Source organism: Lathyrus oleraceus, chromosome 4, assembly GCF_024323335.1.
Source record: "Lathyrus oleraceus cultivar Zhongwan6 chromosome 4, CAAS_Psat_ZW6_1.0, whole genome shotgun sequence".
Classification (NCBI taxonomy): Eukaryota; Viridiplantae; Streptophyta; class Magnoliopsida; order Fabales; family Fabaceae; genus Lathyrus; species Lathyrus oleraceus.
Genome location: NC_066582.1, coordinates 32,273,369 through 32,291,453, shown reverse-complemented (window position 1 = coordinate 32,291,453; position 18,085 = coordinate 32,273,369). Strand labels below are relative to the sequence as shown.

The 18,085-nt window shown below is 33.3% G+C and overlaps 1 protein-coding gene across 1 annotated transcript; it reads right to left on the bottom strand.

Moving 5' to 3' along the window:
* Positions 1–12,563: 12,563 nt before the first annotated feature.
* Positions 12,564–12,965, bottom strand: LOC127135849 (uncharacterized). The gene has a single exon (XM_051062480.1). The coding sequence runs from the start codon at positions 12,963–12,965 to the stop codon at positions 12,564–12,566; it is 402 nt and encodes a 133-aa protein (XP_050918437.1).
* Between the last annotated feature and the right edge of the window lie 5,120 nt (positions 12,966–18,085).

The following is an 18,085-nucleotide window of genomic DNA, read 5'->3' as shown; positions in this document are numbered from 1 at the left end:
GTTAGCTGTTGAAATCTCTTGAAAAGTAAGGTCATTTCCTCTTTAACAGAATCCCCATTAAAATCTTCTCAAACAAAAGCTTATTCTGGTTTTTCTGTCTTTTGAGAATCTAGAAATATGATCAGACTTACTTTTAAACAAGAAGATCAAGATTAAACCCTGATTCCTCCAGCAAGAACATTTACCCCGTGAGCCAGTCTTAAGGATTGAGAAATCCTTTCATATTCACAAAGCAAATGACTTAAAACGGAAAAGGTTTCTTAATTTCTTCAACAAGCACACTTTTCCCACGAGTCAGTCTTAAAGATTAAAAATTATTTCATACTCATAAAACAAGTGACTTAGAGTAGAAACAAGTTTCTTGATCTCCTTCTACTAAACTTTATTTACCTTCTATAGTTTACATTTTGTAACTACTTCAACGAAAGTTGAGTTTCTACTTGAGTAGCTTTTTCTCATTGGATGTTTTCTTTTTCACTATTAAATGCAATAAGCACAGCCAGAATCTGATACCAATTGAAGGTGAGAAAAATATACAAGAAGGGGGTTAAATTATGTATGCCAAAAAATCTCTTTTCACTTATGATTCTGGAACATCAGATTTTGAACCACATTCAGAGTTTGATAATAGAGTGAGTAATAACAATGAAAGGTTTACTTCCTTTTCTTAACTCTGTTTCAGAACCTAAGGTGTCAAGCTCAGATTCTGATACAACTAAGAGGCTGAATCAAATCAGAGTCTGACTTCAAAGTTTGTTGCACAGCGAAATATAAATGCAAAAGTAACTAAATAGGCACATAATATTTCTTGGTTCCTCTCAAACTAAGAGTAGTCCAGTCCCCTTGTAACACAAGAGCTTTTAACTATAATTAGACTGATTATAATTGCTTAAGCCAGGAGGATAAGACTTCTTTCTCAATCAACCTAGATCGAGACTTCCTACTTTTCCCGCAAGCATCAGACTTCATTGCCTGAATAACCTATTCAGGACTTCCTGATCTTCCTGCAAGCATGAGACTTCAATGCTCAATCACCCTGATCGATACTTCCGACTCTTCCCTCAAGCATGAGAATTTAATGCATGAATAACTCTTTTATGAATTCATACTCTTCCCACAAGCATGAGACTTCAATGCTCAAGCACCCAACAAGAGACTTCTTTGCTCAAGCACCCAACAAGAGACTTCTTTGCTCAATCTATCAGAAAAACACTTAATCTGAGCATAAAGGCTGGAGTCTTTATATTCTCTTAACAAAAGAGTCTGGTATTAACCTTGTATTTATGTGTGCGCTTCTTGGTTAAACAGATACACAAAGGTTACACACTGTTAAGCAGAATAAAAGTTGATTACTCCTAAGTGTGGAAGATTGAAGTTTTCAATCTTCTTCTCTTCAAGCACAAATTTCCTTTTATGTTGGTCCTTTCTGTTTTGATGATATTCTTTGATCATTTTTACTCTTCTCTCAAGCACTTAACCCCTGTGGTTATATTTTCTATTTAATGTGTGTTTCTTTTATTTCTGTTTTCTGTAAAAACATACTCTCTCTCTCTCTCTCTCTCTCTCTCTCTCTCTCTCTCTCTCTATATATATATATATATATATATATATATATATATATATATATATATATATATATATATATATATATATATATATATTTCTCTCTCTCCCTCTCTCAGTCCATTTTGTGAGTTGGTATCACAGTCATGTGAACACAATCATGGATTCTTCAACCCCATTCATTCTTGGTTAGAGCCAACCAAAAGTTTGAATGTTTTCAATCTTCTTCTTAAATAGATACTAAGAATAGATCCATTGAAGATTGAAACTACTAATGGTATAAGTAGTCATTAAAGATCTTTAGTCATTGTACAATAGAGTGAGCTAAAAACTTAGCTAGCATAAAAAATTTCAGAGGAGGAAATCAGAGTTTAGAATAGTTGAAGAGATCAAATCCTGACAATGTTACTTTATCTTGATTGACATAAAGTAGTGTACTGTGTCCACATGATCTTATTTAGATAACTTCTGGCCAAAGACTTCTTATAGACGTTTGTTAAAGGTTTCTCAGGTTCGTTTTTATCCGTATACTTAACTTCCTGAATCATAGGTTTTTTATAGAATTAGTTAAAGCGTGATCAGAAGCTAAAGTATGTCTTCAGAACCTAGTTTGAATGAGACTTCAGAGTCTGGAGTTCACATGTTCTGAGCTTTCCTTTATCAGAGTCTTGTTCATAACTAGTCTGGATGATTACTTTCAGAGTTGATGACTTGGTGTAGACAAATTCCTTTGAAGCAGTATCTTCAGAATTGTTGATGAAGCTTGTTTAGAAGATACAAAGTCATTCGTTTATAATAAAGTCTGCTCGCTTCAAACGATTCCAATCTTCAGATCTTTTATGATCTTTATATTTCAAGTAAGTTAGGTTCAACATCTGAAATACTTGAGTAACCTTTTTAGAGTTTCAAAGCTTGGTTTTGATCCTTCAGATTCATAACAGTTTTGTTTCCCTTTAATGGTTCTTCTTAGTGATTAACTGTATTTTTATCAAGTTTAATGTCTTTTGATCCTGCACACTAGAGTAACCATTAGTAAACCCTATTTTTATTTAAATACTTTGTTATCATCAAAACCTTTTAAGGGGATGTATAAATCTTGTTCTAACAATCTAAGAACTTTGTTAATCAAATCCTCATTTAGAATATTTTTCCCTAGAGTTCTCATTTGATTCACAATATGAATAAAACAGTTTTCTATATCTTGAATATATTCCTCAGGTTCCATTCAAAATCATTTATATCCAAGGATAAACGTGTTCATTATAGCTCTTTTTACCTTGCTAGTACTTATCTGTTGTCGTTCACAGGTCAAAAACGAGTTAATAAACGTAGTATACAAAAGCCACACTTGAGTCGTATCGCAAGGATTGTTGATAATTTTAATCAATCGATTGAAACAAAAGGAGGGGTTAGGTTTTTTCATTATGATTATCATTAATAAAATTTGATTATGAATAATATTAACAAGTTAATCTATTGTTTAGGCATGTAGTTGGTTGGATCCTTGAACCTATATGGCATTCATTGAAATGGCAATTGTCCAATATGTGTCTAGAAATTCTGAATACTAAAATTTGTTCGTTGCTAAAATTGGAGATTCTGTACAGCCATTTGCTTTACAAGGTCCTCTAATGAAGGTCTGCAAGTTGTAGAGGTAGTAACTTGTGGAGTGTTCTGTGGTGGTGGCAGCGGTTGCATCAACTATTGTTGACTAGGTTGTTATTGTGTTGATGGATTCCCATACCAAAGGTTTGAATGGTTTCTCCAACTAGGATTATACATATTAGTGGATAGATTAGGGATGTTGTACCTATACTAGTTGTTGCTATGAGGTTTGTAAATGTTTGTTGCGTATGCTTAAGGAAAATCAGTAATTACACCCTCTTGCAAGGTAGGACATTTATCTGTTGGGTGTTTAGGAGAAGTGCAAATGCCACATAACCCTTATGTTTAAATTTTTCCTACTGCTAATTGTTTCACCAGTGAAGTAAGCTCATCAATTATGGTTTCTAAAGCCTTATTGGAAGAAGAATCTTGAATCTCATTTACTCATTTTGTCTGAACCAAAAAGTTGTTTTTGGTTGTGAATTGTTGGGATTTAAGTGACATGTTTTCAATTAAGGTTTTAGCTAGAGATGGGGTCTTATCATTAAGTGCTCCTCCACTAGCAACATCCAAAATGTTTTTGTCCATAAGTAGCAATCCCTCATAAAAGTATTGGATTAATAATTACTCATAAATATGGTGTTGAGGGCAACTCAACACTAATTTCTTGAATCTCTCCAAGTATTTAGCCAACGATTCCATGTCAACCTGTCTAATATAACATATTTCTTTTCTGATCGAAGCAGATCTTGACGCAGGGGAAAATATTTCTATGAACATTTTTTTTAAATTGTTCCAGCTTGTAACATGATTTGGCTCAAGATAATACAACAAGTCTTTTGCAGTACCTTCTAGTGAGAATGGAGAGGCTCTAAGCTTGACATGACCCTCGGTGATTCCTTAATACCTCATTAGTGTAGAAAACACAACCTATAATTCTTTTAGATGCTTATGCAGATCATCACCTGCAAGATCACTAAATCTTGACAAAAAGTGTATTAAACCATATTTCAATTCAAAAGGTGTATCAACTTTAAGATACTCAATACATAGTGCATTATAATTCACATATGGTGCAATAAGTTCTCTTAAAGTTCTTTGTTCATCCATGTTATAATAATTAAACTTAAAACCAGAATCAACCAAATTATGAGAAAACACAGAATCAAAATCACTATTGCTAATGGGTGCGGTAGAAGTCATGCATCACGAGTCAGCAATGCAACAAATATTAAATTACCATCAATGTCCCTATTGAGAAAAAGAATGGAAAAATAGAAAAGTGATTATATTAAAATCTAAAAATTATTAAAATATGATTAGAAATCAAATAAAGAACCTTAAAAAATGGATTTTTTTGGAAAATACAAAATTAGAAAGAAAAAAATCAAATGAAAAAGAAAAATGAGAAATTTGTGATTTTAAGGGCAAAGTCCCTAAGAAGTCCCTTCTAAGGGAGTACTATTTGTTGATTTATTTTTCCTGATTTAATGGATTTTTTTTTAGAGATTCAAAATAGTAGCTTATTGAGTCATCTGATAGGCTGAACAACTTGCCACTATACTACAACCATGAAAGTCAACAAAAACAAAAAACAAAAAACAAAAACAAAAAAAATAAAAAATTGTTAACAAAACTCTTTACTAGGATTCTAAAATTGGCTAAAAAAATGTCCACGGCAACGACACAAAATTAATTTGCAGTCACACACAGATCAAAAATGAGTTAAAATAATAGTATAAGGTAGCGACATTCAAGTCGTATCGCAAGGACTCTTTATTAATTTAACCGACGGAAATGATAAAAGCGTTTTTTAAGGTTTCAGAACTGAATAAAAATAGATAAACTAAATATGAATATGATGAACGAGTTAATCTACCAACTCAGTTTCCTACTTATCATCGATTATAATAATGCCAATTCCCTAAGCGGATTCGGTTCCTATTGGTTACGACATGGATCAAATAAGCGCCATTGAAACTATGTGAATTACGTACCTATTTGCCGAATTAAACATACAATTAAAGATTACGCGAAATAACGGAAAAGCTAAGTCAAAAGCAATTAAGTTAAATAACATGCATCACTCAAATTTAATTCAATCTATTCTAAGAGTCGAATTAAGCAAACAAAATTTATATAAAGAATTGAAAAGGAAACAAAATTGAATTGGAAATTACAATTACCTCAAAGTCTTGATAGAAACACGAATCAGTAGATCAACCTTATGATTTAGCTTTCCATGGAACTCTTAATGGCATTCTATTCTAATTTGGTGAAAACTGTGTTTTTTTCCTAGCATTGAGTTTTAGTTTAAATAGTACAAGAAATAAAGCTCTAAGAATACCCGACCAAAAAAATATACATTTGGCCTAACAAACTAATTATTTTATTAAGTCTGAGACAAAATTCAATAAATTGACTCTTCTTCACTCCGAATTGGCTTCTGACATTAGCATGAAACTTGTAGTTTTTCAATATTTTAAAAATCGGACCGAACCGGCCGGTTCAACCGGTTGAACCGAGAATCGGAGATGAATCTAGTTGGGTTAATCTTTCAAAACCGTTAGTGGGTCAAAATCGGAGTAAAATCGGAAAAACCGGATTGAACCGTCCAAAACCATTCGAACCAAAGAACCGGAACCGGTTTTGTAAAAAAATAAATTAAATTGGCCATTTTTAATTTTTTTATTATAAATTTTAATATGTCAATATCAAAACTTAAAATACATTCCCAATCACAAAAAAAAATCCATAATTTTTTACAACCAAACAAACTTCTACGTTTTATCACTCCATTATAGTTTTTCTTTCAACCACACTTCATCATCATCACGCCGTCTCTTTCAAACATAGTCACGATATCTAACTCAATATTGATTGTCGTTCAAGTCAATATTGTTTGTTGTTGTCAATTAAGATTTATTTATCGTAATTTAATTCAAATTCATTTTTTTTGTTTAATATAGTATATTATATTATTTATTTTTGGTATTTTATATTATTTAATTTAGATATTCTTAATTAATTAAACTTTATTTTAGTTACTATATTTTATTATTTTAATTTTGATTTGAATTAATTTAATTTATTTTATTGTAATTCTTTAATTTGGTCAAATTGTTCTTAAATGAATGTTGAAAAATGAAGTGTATAACTATGTTATGTTATTATATGTATTATCGATATTGTTATATTAAATTTGTAATGAATTTTTGAAATATTTATTTTATTAAGTTGTTAACATATGATTATATGTGACATATATATGAAGTTTAATTTTATATTATTAGTTTATTCAATAAACGGTTCGACCGTAGGTTGAACCAATTGAACCTTAAACCATAAATTTCAGCGGTTCGATCTCCGGTCCGGTTTTTAAAACATTGAATTTTTCCTCTAAGCTTTTCAACGCATATTAGAACGCGTCAAACGACATAGCTCAAGTTATGATTTTCACAGTGAAAAGTTTCAAATTACTATTTATTCAGAAAATATGTAATGAAAATAAAATAAAAACAAAATTAAACTAAACTTATAAAACATACTAAAAATACTAAAAATAACAAGAGAAACTATATAAATCTCGTAGCAAAAAGTAAAAGAGTGTGCATCAAAATGCACTGATCAAGTACCTTCACTGGTAAGTTGAAGGGTGTCTCACATTCCTTTTGTAAAATTACAATCAGAAACACGAAAAAAAACTCATCCATGCCTATAGCAATATTGATGCTAGTTTTTGCTTTCAAATTGTACTGCATATTTTTCTTATCCGCTTTGGTTAAGATTTCTCTAGGCTTTTTTTCCACAACAACGTCAACAAGATGTGTGGAAACAAAATACATTTTTTTATAAAAGTTCAGATGTCATAATACATCCCCTTTATAAATACTCACATCTTCTCTATCTAATAAGCATACCCATCTCTATTAAAGGAAGAAGTTTTTTTAGTGAATCGTTTGAAGTCATCTCTACCTCTGAGACAATTAGTCTAATAACAGGAGTTAGACTTTGATGTCACTTGTTGAAAAGGAGGCTCTAAACACAAAAGAGGATGGTCAATTGTGATATTTGGTTTTAACAGTTTTTGCAAAATATTGATTTTAAGTTAATTAATTTTAGGAAAAGGGGTAGAAGTAGAGATTTTGGCAACAGAAAAATAAAAAACAGAAAGTAAAGAGATAGAGTTAGAGAGATCACACCAGAGATTATATGTGTTCGGTCTTAAACCACGCAATCTAATTCAATCCCCAAGAATTTCCTCTTGAGATTTTCATTATCAACAACTTGAGCTTTTACACAGGTTCACCCCAACAACCTTTCTTACACCAAGCTTTTTGCAGGTTTTGATAGCAACCTCTAAGTCAATTACAAATACACAAGAGAACTAAGTTATTGAATAAAACACACAAAGCAAACTAACAAAAGTACACAACTCTCAAAATAAGCTTTTCATTCTCTAGGCATTAAGATAACATGTAGTGAATAAAAGTGTTTTTGGAAGGAGAAGGAGTGAGACAGGAGACAGATAGTTCACAAAATTCGTGTTTTTAAAGTGAGCATAACACTTCTTTAATAAGAAAAAGATTTAGATAAAAAAGGAAACAAATCATGGTTCTGATTTCTCTTTAATCAATTAGAAATTACAAACTAATATATTAGACAAAGTTAGAAAAGGAAACCCTAATTCAGGTTCACTCCTTATTCGATTTTTTTTTTTGAAATTTTGTTTTTCTCATAGAAAGATGTCTGACACAACGCGTATAACAAGTTCATTACGTATCAGACAGAATAAAAGTAAAATATAAATAACACAGGAATTGGTAACTCAATTCGGTGCAAAATCACCTACGTCCAGAGAAAGTTAACCCAATGAAAGAAAATTCACTCTTAATAGTTGGAAGTACAAATTGGTCTTAGATGAACTCTTATAGTTCAATGCCTCTTTTCCTAATACTATCCATGAATTTCTATTCAGGAATCTCAATAGAAAGAACTCCACCCTTAATAGTTAGAAGTATAATTGGTCTTATCTAAACTCGCTTCGTCCAGTGAAACTTTCCTAGTACTACCCACGAATATTCGATCAAGACTCCCCCTGAACCTGGGACACCTCTTACTTTCACTCAAACATTCTCCTAAGTATTTGGACAATAACAAAAGTATAAGAATGATGGAACAAAGTTATAACTCAAAATAAACTATATTCCTTTATATAGGAATGTCATTATCATATAAAGCTCCACAATACAAAACAAAAAGGACTCAACTAAAACTCATCTATGGAGTAGATTTTTTCTCTCTCAATTTCTTATTAGAATAATATATATATTGATCATATGTTCCCGATAACAAAAGAACAACAAGATCAATAAAACAATATGCAGAAATAGAATTAGAGATTTTACCTCCCGCCATTATTGCAGTGTTGTGAGTGCACTGCCTTTGATTCTTCCAAGCTCTTGCTCTCTCAATATAGATGGTGTATTTCTTTTGTGATGAGAGAAAGCTTTGGGGACCAAAGACTATTTATAGGCTTTCTACCATCAAGAATTTAAAGCCATTAAAACTCATTACCACCAAATTAAATGGTCATATCAATTTACATTAAAACCAAAATAAATCATACCCTTTTCAGAACCAAAATCCCAAAAGTATGGACCACATTAAAATTGGTTTTTTATTATTAATAATTATTATAATAAAAATAAGAAACTGTTACATTCTCCCACTTGGTCCATAGAACTGATTATTGGCATAAATGAGTCATGGAAAACTTACTCAAGAAATAAATATGTGAATCATAGAGATAGTCCCTCTTAAAGCGAGTAGTCTCATCTATGTATTACAACATGTCTATTTTCAAGTATATATCTGTAATGTGGTAACTAACTTGATGAATAAACCAATGTTTACTCTTGGTCCAGATGTAACATATTTTCTCAAACTGATGTGCGCATGAAAATGAGAAAATATCACAATATAAGAGTTTTATTAATAAACTGTATGTATACAATCATAAGGAGGACCCAAGTCCCACGTTCTCTTCATGATCCTTTTATTTTATTGGTGGCATGCCCTTAGTCAAAGGATCAGCGATCATTAAATCAGTACTAATATGATTAATAACTACTATTTTATCTTTAACTCTTTCTCTAATGGCTAAATACTTTATGTCGATGTGCTTGCTTCGACTTCCACTTTTATTGTTCTTAGCCATAAAGACAGCTGCTGAATTATCGTAAAAAATCTTCAGAGGTTTAGAAATAGAATCCATGATTCTAAGACCAGAAATAAAAATCTTTAGCCATACACCATGAGAAGTAGACTCAAAACAGGAGACAAACTCGGCTTCCATAGTAGAAGTAGCAACCAAGGTTTGCTTAGTACTTCTCCATGAAATAGCTCCATCAGCCATCATAAAAATATATCCCGATGTTAATTTGCGAGAATCAACACAACCAGCAAAGTCGGAGTCTGAATAGCCGATCACATCAAGATTTTCTGTCTGCCTATACATTAGCATGTAATTTTTTGTTCCTTTAAGATATCTCAACACCTTCTTTGCATCTTTCCAGTGATCCATACCTGGATTACTCTGATATCTTCCTAAGATTCCAACAGCAAATGCAATGTCGGGCCTTGTGCATACTTGAGCATACATAAGACTTCCAACAACAAAAGCATATGGAATGTTCTTCATTTGTTCCTGCTCAAAATCATTCTTAGGACATTGATTCAAATTAAATCTATCGCCCTTGACAATGAGTGCAACACTTGGTGAACAATCTTTCATTCTAAATCTCTCTAAAACTTTATTGATGTAGGTTTCTTGTGATAGACCCAAAATTCCTCGAAGTCTATCTCTGTGGATCTTAATGCCAATGACATAAGATGCCTCACCCATATCCTTCATATCAAAGTTTTTAGAGAGGAATTGTTTCACCTCATGCAGAAAACCTTTATCATTGGTTGCAAGTAGTATGTCATCCACATACAAAATGAGAAAACAAATTTTACTCCCATTGACCTTCTGGTATATACATTGATCCATGGGGTTTTCAATAAACCCAAATGAATCGTTTCATGGAATTTAAGATACCATTGACGAGAGGCTTGTTTTAAACCGTATATGGATCTCTTAAGCTTGCAAACCAAATGCTCACCACTATTAGAAGAGAAACCTTCAGGTTGTTTCATATAAACCTCTTCCTCTAAATCACCATTAAGAAAGGTTGTTTTCACATCCATTTGATGCAACTCAAGGTCAAAATGTGCAACTAATGCCAAGATGACACGAAGAGAATCTTTCTTAGATACAGGATAAAAAGTATCAGTGTAATTGATTCCCTCCTTTTGAGTAAATCCCTTAGCAACGAGTCTGGCCTTTAATCTCTCAATGTTGCCTAATGAATCTTTCTTGGTTTTAAAGACCCATTTACCACCAATGGCCTTTGCCCCATTAGGTAACTCTACAAGATCCCATACGTCATTTTTTTCATGGAATTCATTTCATCATTCATGGCATCATAACACAAATTTGACTCTTTGCAACTCATGGCTTGTCTAAAGCTCTCAGGATCATTCTCAGCTCCAACATTATAGTCAGATTCTTGTAGATACACAATGTAATCATTAGGAATAACTGATTTTCTTGTCCTAGTAGATCTTCTTAATGTTTGATCAACATTTTCTTGTGGATCTTGTTGTTCAACTAATTGTTCATCATCTTGATGACCAACTTGATTTACTGGATCATTACTAGCTTGTGGAGTCTCGATGATTGGTTTATCAACATCCATTTGAACATGAGGGATGCTGTAAATAGTAACCAATCTATTACTTGAAGTGGAAGGTTCATACTCTATATGATCATGCACAGAAATTGAATTTTTGATTTGATCGCTCCCACTAGTCAAATGATTTTCAAGAAACTTTGCATTTCTTGACTCCATAATCCTAGTTGTATGAGATGGACAATAAAATCTATAACCTTTAGACCTTTCGGCATATCCAATGAAATACCCACTAATGGTCCTCGGATCTAGTTTCTTTTCTTGTGGGTTATAAATCCTCACCTCAGACGGACATCCCCAAACGCGCATATGTCGTAAACTCGACTTTCATCCTTTAAATAATTCAAATGGTGTCTTTGGGACAGTCTTGGATGGAACTCGGTTTAGAATATACACAGCCGTCTTTAGTTCTTCATTCCATAATGATTTAGGAAGATTAGAGTTGCTAAGCATACTCCGCACCATGTTAAATAATGTTCGGTTTCTTCTTTCTGTAAAACCATTTTGGTTCAGAGATCCGGGCATGGTGTATTGGGCAACAATCCCATGTTCTTGAAGAAACTTAGCAAATGGACCAGGTGTTTGTCCACTCTCAGTGTATCTACCATAGTATTCACCACCCCGATCTGATCTCACTATCTTTATTTGTTTTCCACACTGGTTCTCAACTTCAGCCTTAAAGACTTTGAAGGCATCCAATGCTTCATATTTATTGTTAAGCAAATAAATATTCATATATCGTTAGTAATCATCTATGAAAGTGATGAAATATTTCTGACCATGTGCATCCATATCAGGACAGCATATGTCTGTATGAATTATTTCTAATATACTTGAACTTCTATTGGCACCTTTCTTATACATGTTGGTCTGCTTTCCCTTAATGCGGTCAACACAAGTTTCAAAGTCAGCAAAATCTAGAGTATTAAGTACCCTATCTTTTACTAACCTTTTAATTCTCACTATGGAGATATGTCGTAATCTCCGATGCCATAACATAGAAGAATTCTCATTAATATTACACTGCTTAGTGCCAGTTTGAACATGCATTGAACTATAAATGGATTCGATTTGTACATTAATACGATAAAGACCATCAGACAATATACCATTCCCAACCCATTCTGAATTATAAAATAATTCAAACAAGGTGTCTTTAAAATTAAAGGAATATCCAAAAGGTACAAGTCTAGAAACTGAAATCAAGTTTCGTGAGAAACTTGGTACATAAAAGGTCATTTCTAATTTCAAAACTAAACCATTATTCAAAATTAAATTGCAAGTTCCAATAGCTTCCACATGTGAGCCCATCCTGCTTCTTGATAGGACAGTCCGCTCACTTCCTGCGAGTGCTTGTCAGCAATGCACTCTCACTTTGTTCTATTACAAGCCTTTCTTCTTCCTGAACACACATGGTCATTAATTCATTGATTGACCATTTGTCTTTATGTGTATTGTAGGAGATCTTGAAAGGCCCATACTCAGACGGAAGAGAGTTAAGAATATAGTGCACCAGGAAAGAGTCAGACATATCAACCTCAAGTTTCTTAAGTTGAGCTGAAATGTCACGCATTTTCATTATGTGCTCACACACACCTTTCACACTGGTAGTCGGTAGGAGGAAAATTTCATAATTAATGTGCTTGCCAAAGCCTTTTCAGAAGTTACGAACTGATCGTCAATGGCTTTCAGCAAATCACAGACATTCTCATGTTGATCGACAGAACCACGTATTCCACCTGTGACCTTAGTCTTAATGAACATCACACTGAGTCGGTTGGATCTCTCCCACCGCTCATATAGTGCGATTGCAGCTGGAGTACTTTCATCTGTAATTGCGGGTGGTTCGTCTTTCCTAATAGCATAATCTATGTCCATCCATCCTAGATGGAGGAGAATTCTTTCCTTCCACACCTTATAGTTATCTCCTCTGAGCTCGGGAATATCACATCGAATATCAGAAAAATTAGCAGGTTGAGAAGCTAAAAAGATAAACAACATTGATGTCAAAATTTGAGGCATAAATATTATCCAAATTGTATGTATTATCAATATAAGCATACCATAAAATAAATCTTGCAACATAAAAATTACCTGTGGGCTAAATTTTAATGTAATAAGATTTATTTATTTTTAAATTGTGATAGATTTTTCAAACCTCACACTTTACGTGCATGATATAATTTTGTTTTTCTATCCAAAATTAATACTTTATGATAAAACTATCAAATTATGTACCAATTCATAATTCCTGTGGACAAGTTATTAAAATATTTTGACATTTTATCCTAATTAATCATAAAGATATAATAAAAATTCATGTAGGATAAAATTCATTATACCACGTATAATTAATTACAATTTTATGTCTAATAATTTATGTGATCTCAAAACTTTAAAAAAATAATCTCAATTAATTTAAGGATGTTATGGCTAATCCAAATTAATCAAAATTATAACGATAACTAGATATACTAACTCAATTATATGAGAGAACAAAAATAAATAAATAAGATCTCTTATTCAATTGTTTAACAAAATAATAACATTATAAATCAACTTTAATTTATGCATAAATTTAATTCAAAGATTAAATAATAAGGCATAATAATCAGTAAAAATGAAAGCATATGGATATGAACAGAATTAAAATACATGTTTAACAAAGCAGTGTAGCGGTAACATTCATTTTATTACTGTTCTATATATATATAGGTGTATTCACTAAGGAGATGAACTCCTTATATAATAGCTACGATCCAACTCCAAAATAATTTTGAATCTTGAACAAATATAATATAATATTTATTTGATATAAAACATAATTAAAACTTCTCAAGTAAAAGAATTCAGAATAAATCTCTTGATTAAACCAAATTCAATATTGTTTCCTTTAAACTAAAAAGAACTTAATCAATTAAATCTTTGATCGGGTATAAAAGGAAACAAATCTCTTTTAAATAAATCAGCTTCAAATCTTTTAATAAATGCAAATTCAAACATCTTGTTTTAACCATATTCAATTAAGATTTTCTCCAAATAAATATATGGTTTAATCAAATATTTGACCAAATAGATTTCGATTAAAATGGTTCTTTCTAAATTCAACTTCAGCATACTTTTGGAAGGATTAAAACTGAACAAATCTTGAATAAAATCTGAAGTGAAGCAGAACTCAATCAGTGTAGCACACACGCTACACAATATTTCCACACATCTTGTTGAACAAGTTGCTTATAACCAAATCTTTCTTTCAAGCAACTTCAACAGAAACTTTGACTGAACAAACCTTTTAATAACCTTTGAAATCAAACACATAACCAAATGAGACAAGATGTGCTCAACAACTTCCACTACATCTTGCTTTCCATTTTTCCTCTAAAAATAAGTCAATATAAATTTAATAATATTCTTCATAATATATTAGGAGGCAAACTCGATCCTTATTTGATTAGAAGAAATCTTTAATCGATTAGACGACGGGATTAGCTTTCCCAGTTAGTCAGAATAACTTCTTAATCAATTAAGCACTTGTCAAGATTGGTGTTTAGAATAAATGTAAAATAGATGAAGAGATTAAAAAGTTTTTAATGTGTATGTGCACCGCCTTAATAATTTAATACTTACTCTTGCCTATTTTACATATGAAATACTAAAAACCTTAAGTGCAAGATCAAGCAAACTTTCAGATATTTAGTTCTTTTAATGTTGATTTTTGAAATTGATTTGTCCTATTTTTTTGCTCTTAACATTAGACTTGATCAACTTTACATTTTTGATAGCTCCTTGTCTAACGATGCTTAGGATTAACTTTGCCTTGTTTAATTCTCATCATCAAAACCTAAGAAAGTTTTAACCTGCAGAACATATAGAATGACATAATGGTATCCTTGTTAACATAGTCATATTGCTTTGAATTGGAAAGTGAAATATTTGTATAAATAGTTGATAGTGACAATTCTTGTCTAAATTTATCTAATTCAACCTTTTGAACATACAACAATGCTTTTATATCATAATGAGTAAGAGATTCATGTTTGCCATATAATTGCATCACTAATGGATTGTATATATGTTAATACCTCAGGATTGGCATTAATTTTAGAAAACAAATAATGTAATCACCTCTGTTGCTTTAATATGTTGGGTTGAAGAAATTCAACATCTGGACCAACATGTCATGTACGATGTCACGACGTCAGGTATGTGACATCGCACATGTGTAGGAAACTGAATTAATTAATTCAGTATATGTTCTGGGATCAGCAAGGATATCTGGTGAATATCCTAACTCCCAGGTGGAGGTCTTGAAGACTAAATCAGAAGATATATAGGCTCAAAATATGGAGATATATATGGAGAGAGTTTAGGAACTTGAAGACCTTGTTTGTAGCAGAATTTTTCTGCTGAAGTTGCAACAGCAAAGAACAAGTCTGCTGCAACTTTCTGAAGGCCCAAATCCAGTTGGGTGATTAGGTTATAAATAGCTGATTGTAATCTAGTTTTTGTAAGCCTCTTAGAATGAATTTTTAAGGGTGTGTGTAAGGTAAACCTCCCAATCTGTGGGAAGGTTACCATGTGTCTCTCAGTGGTAAACCTGAGAGTGTTTGTCACTCAAAGCCTGTAGGCAAGAGTGATTATGTTCTTGAATGAAGCTGTGAAGCAAGTTCAAGGTGTTTGCACATTACATTGTATTTGTAGTGATAGGAATGGAAACTGGAGGTTTCTATCTAGGAGTTCCTAGGTATAGATTGCATTGGGTAGGGATTAAGTGATGAGTTGTAAACGGGGGAGTTTAACTCTGAATTGATACTACTAATAGTGGATCTTCTTCCTGGCTTGGTAGCCCCCAGATGTAGGTCATGTTGGACTGAACTGGGTTAACAATTTCCTGTGTTTGTTTTCCTTCTGTATGATATAATCATGTCTGCCATAACTAAGCATGTATTCCAGTCTGTTCATCAAGATAATAGCAGACCTGATACATAGCCTTCTGTTGGAATGTCAATCAGAATGTTTTGACATTCATCAACAACAGCACATACTGTTTAATAAGCTGATGAATTCAGTTCAGTATGTAGTGAAGTCTGGTTTTAAAAAGCATATCAGACCTGGCCAAAAGAGCAGTGTGAAATTGTCAAACTGGATGTCTTGACAGTTCTTCCAGTAAGCTGATACTGAAGTAGAGACTGGTTGGTCTTTTACAGTACAGCAAATTTAGCAGTCTGTGTTCAGGAACTAAACAGACTGAGCATATGGTTCTGGGCTTGGATGTCAGACGGAATGTTGTGACATTCATTCCTGACAGCATATGCTATATTGTTGGATGGTTAGTTTTTCTGTTTCAGGATTTTTCTCAGGCTATTCTCCAGGAATCCACCAGCTGATCTAAAATCTAGGAAATACAAGTACATGACCAACAAACTGGAACAATGTAACAAATGATGTCCAAAACAGGATTGAGACATCGTGCTGATAACTGTGTAGGAAAACAACAGTAGTGAATGTTATGGTGCACATAACTAAGTGTTCCTCCATTCTAGGATGACATAGAAGGAGAGGATGTGACACTGTGAAAGGGTGCACATTAGTACAGAGTGTAATAACTGTCTTGCTGTATTAGGTACAATGTTAGATCAGATGTCATGACTTGAAGTAGAACATCTGAATACTGACTACACCAGAATTTCAATTGGTATTAGAGCAGGCATCCTGTTCTGTCTCTGGATGAGATCCATGGGTGATACTTTCTGGTAGCTGGCAAGGAGTTATGTTAGTACTGATGCTGGAACCTGTGTAAGGTTCTGTAATTCCCTGAATGGTCCCTTGAAGTAGGTGGATGGACTGTTCATGACAGGAATGGTGTGTACCTGTCTCTGGAGGTTGGCTATTGGCCTGTGTGTGGGACAGCTGTGCCAGTACTAAAACACATTCAAACCTGGTATGGTCTTGGAGGCCAATCTGGTGAAGTGTGTGTTCATAGGTTGAGTTGTATTATGATTTCCGCTGCATAATACATGGCAAAACTCAAACTCTGATGTAGTTTCCCCTCATGTGGATGAAAGGCTGCTGTGTTCAAGATCTCATCATAATCTACTGAAGATGTCAAAGATACTTGAGTCCCCTCAAGTCCACTCATCATGACGTTCTCACTTCAGGATGGTAAGAGTCACTTAATCACTGATTCTCTTACTCTCTTGAGTAGTGTATATGAAGACCTTGAAGACCTTCAAGGAAGGTTTGTTCTAAGGAGGTGGAACCAATGTTCTATGTGATGTTAGAACATGTTGTTCAACAAGTATGCAGCTACTGGTTGAAGAGCAGATGTTTTTAGGGTCCAAACAATGGGATAATTCTGTTTGGAACCTACTCCTGACCTGGAAGAGGAGACATCTGTGTGTGCTAAGTTGACAAACGCAGGGTCAACTGGGTGTGTGCTCAAGAAGGTCATCCCTAGAAGTTGAGCTGGTTGAGATGTGACATTGTGCAATCTCCTGCTGTTTGGCATATCCCTGCAGGTTGATCAGGATTGGATAGTTGTTCCCTGAAGTACTATGGTGTGTTGGAAGACAAGTCTCCTGGATGTTAGCAGTCAATAATGGGGTAACCTGATTGTGATATCATTTAAGGGGGTTGGAACCATGAATCTTGTTATTCAAACACCACGTTCAGAAGTGGCAGTTCTTACTAGGAGTGAGAATATGAAGATTCATAGGTTGGTTGAGGTAATATGCTCTGGCAATGCATATCTACCATTGACTGGTGTTGTTTGTCTCACTAGTACTTATGGTCAGCTGAAGTCTGATTGGTCTGATTGGAGGAGTTAGTTGCCACTGGTAGGGATAGTGTATGTCATGTGGAGACATATGTGTACAATGCATGGATATTGGTGTGGAGTATCCATGATTGTTAAGTTGAGGGGGAGTCTTGGTTAACCTCCTCAAGTCTGGTCAGCCTAGGGTCTGGTTGGCTGTTGACCTGTGTCACATGGGTTCTGGTGGTTGTGTGTCACATTTGCAAGGAAGAATTCATCTCTCTCATTCCTAAGAGTGAATTTAATCTGGGAAGACTTTCAAAATTGTCTAGGTGCTTGCAAGCAGAAGATGTTGACACAAGAAGAG

What these genes read in the sequence shown, in the direction of transcription:
- LOC127135849 (XM_051062480.1), bottom strand. Translation starts at nt 12,965, where the DNA reads ATGTTGTTTATCTTTTTAGCTTCTCAACCTGCTAATTTTTCTGATATT.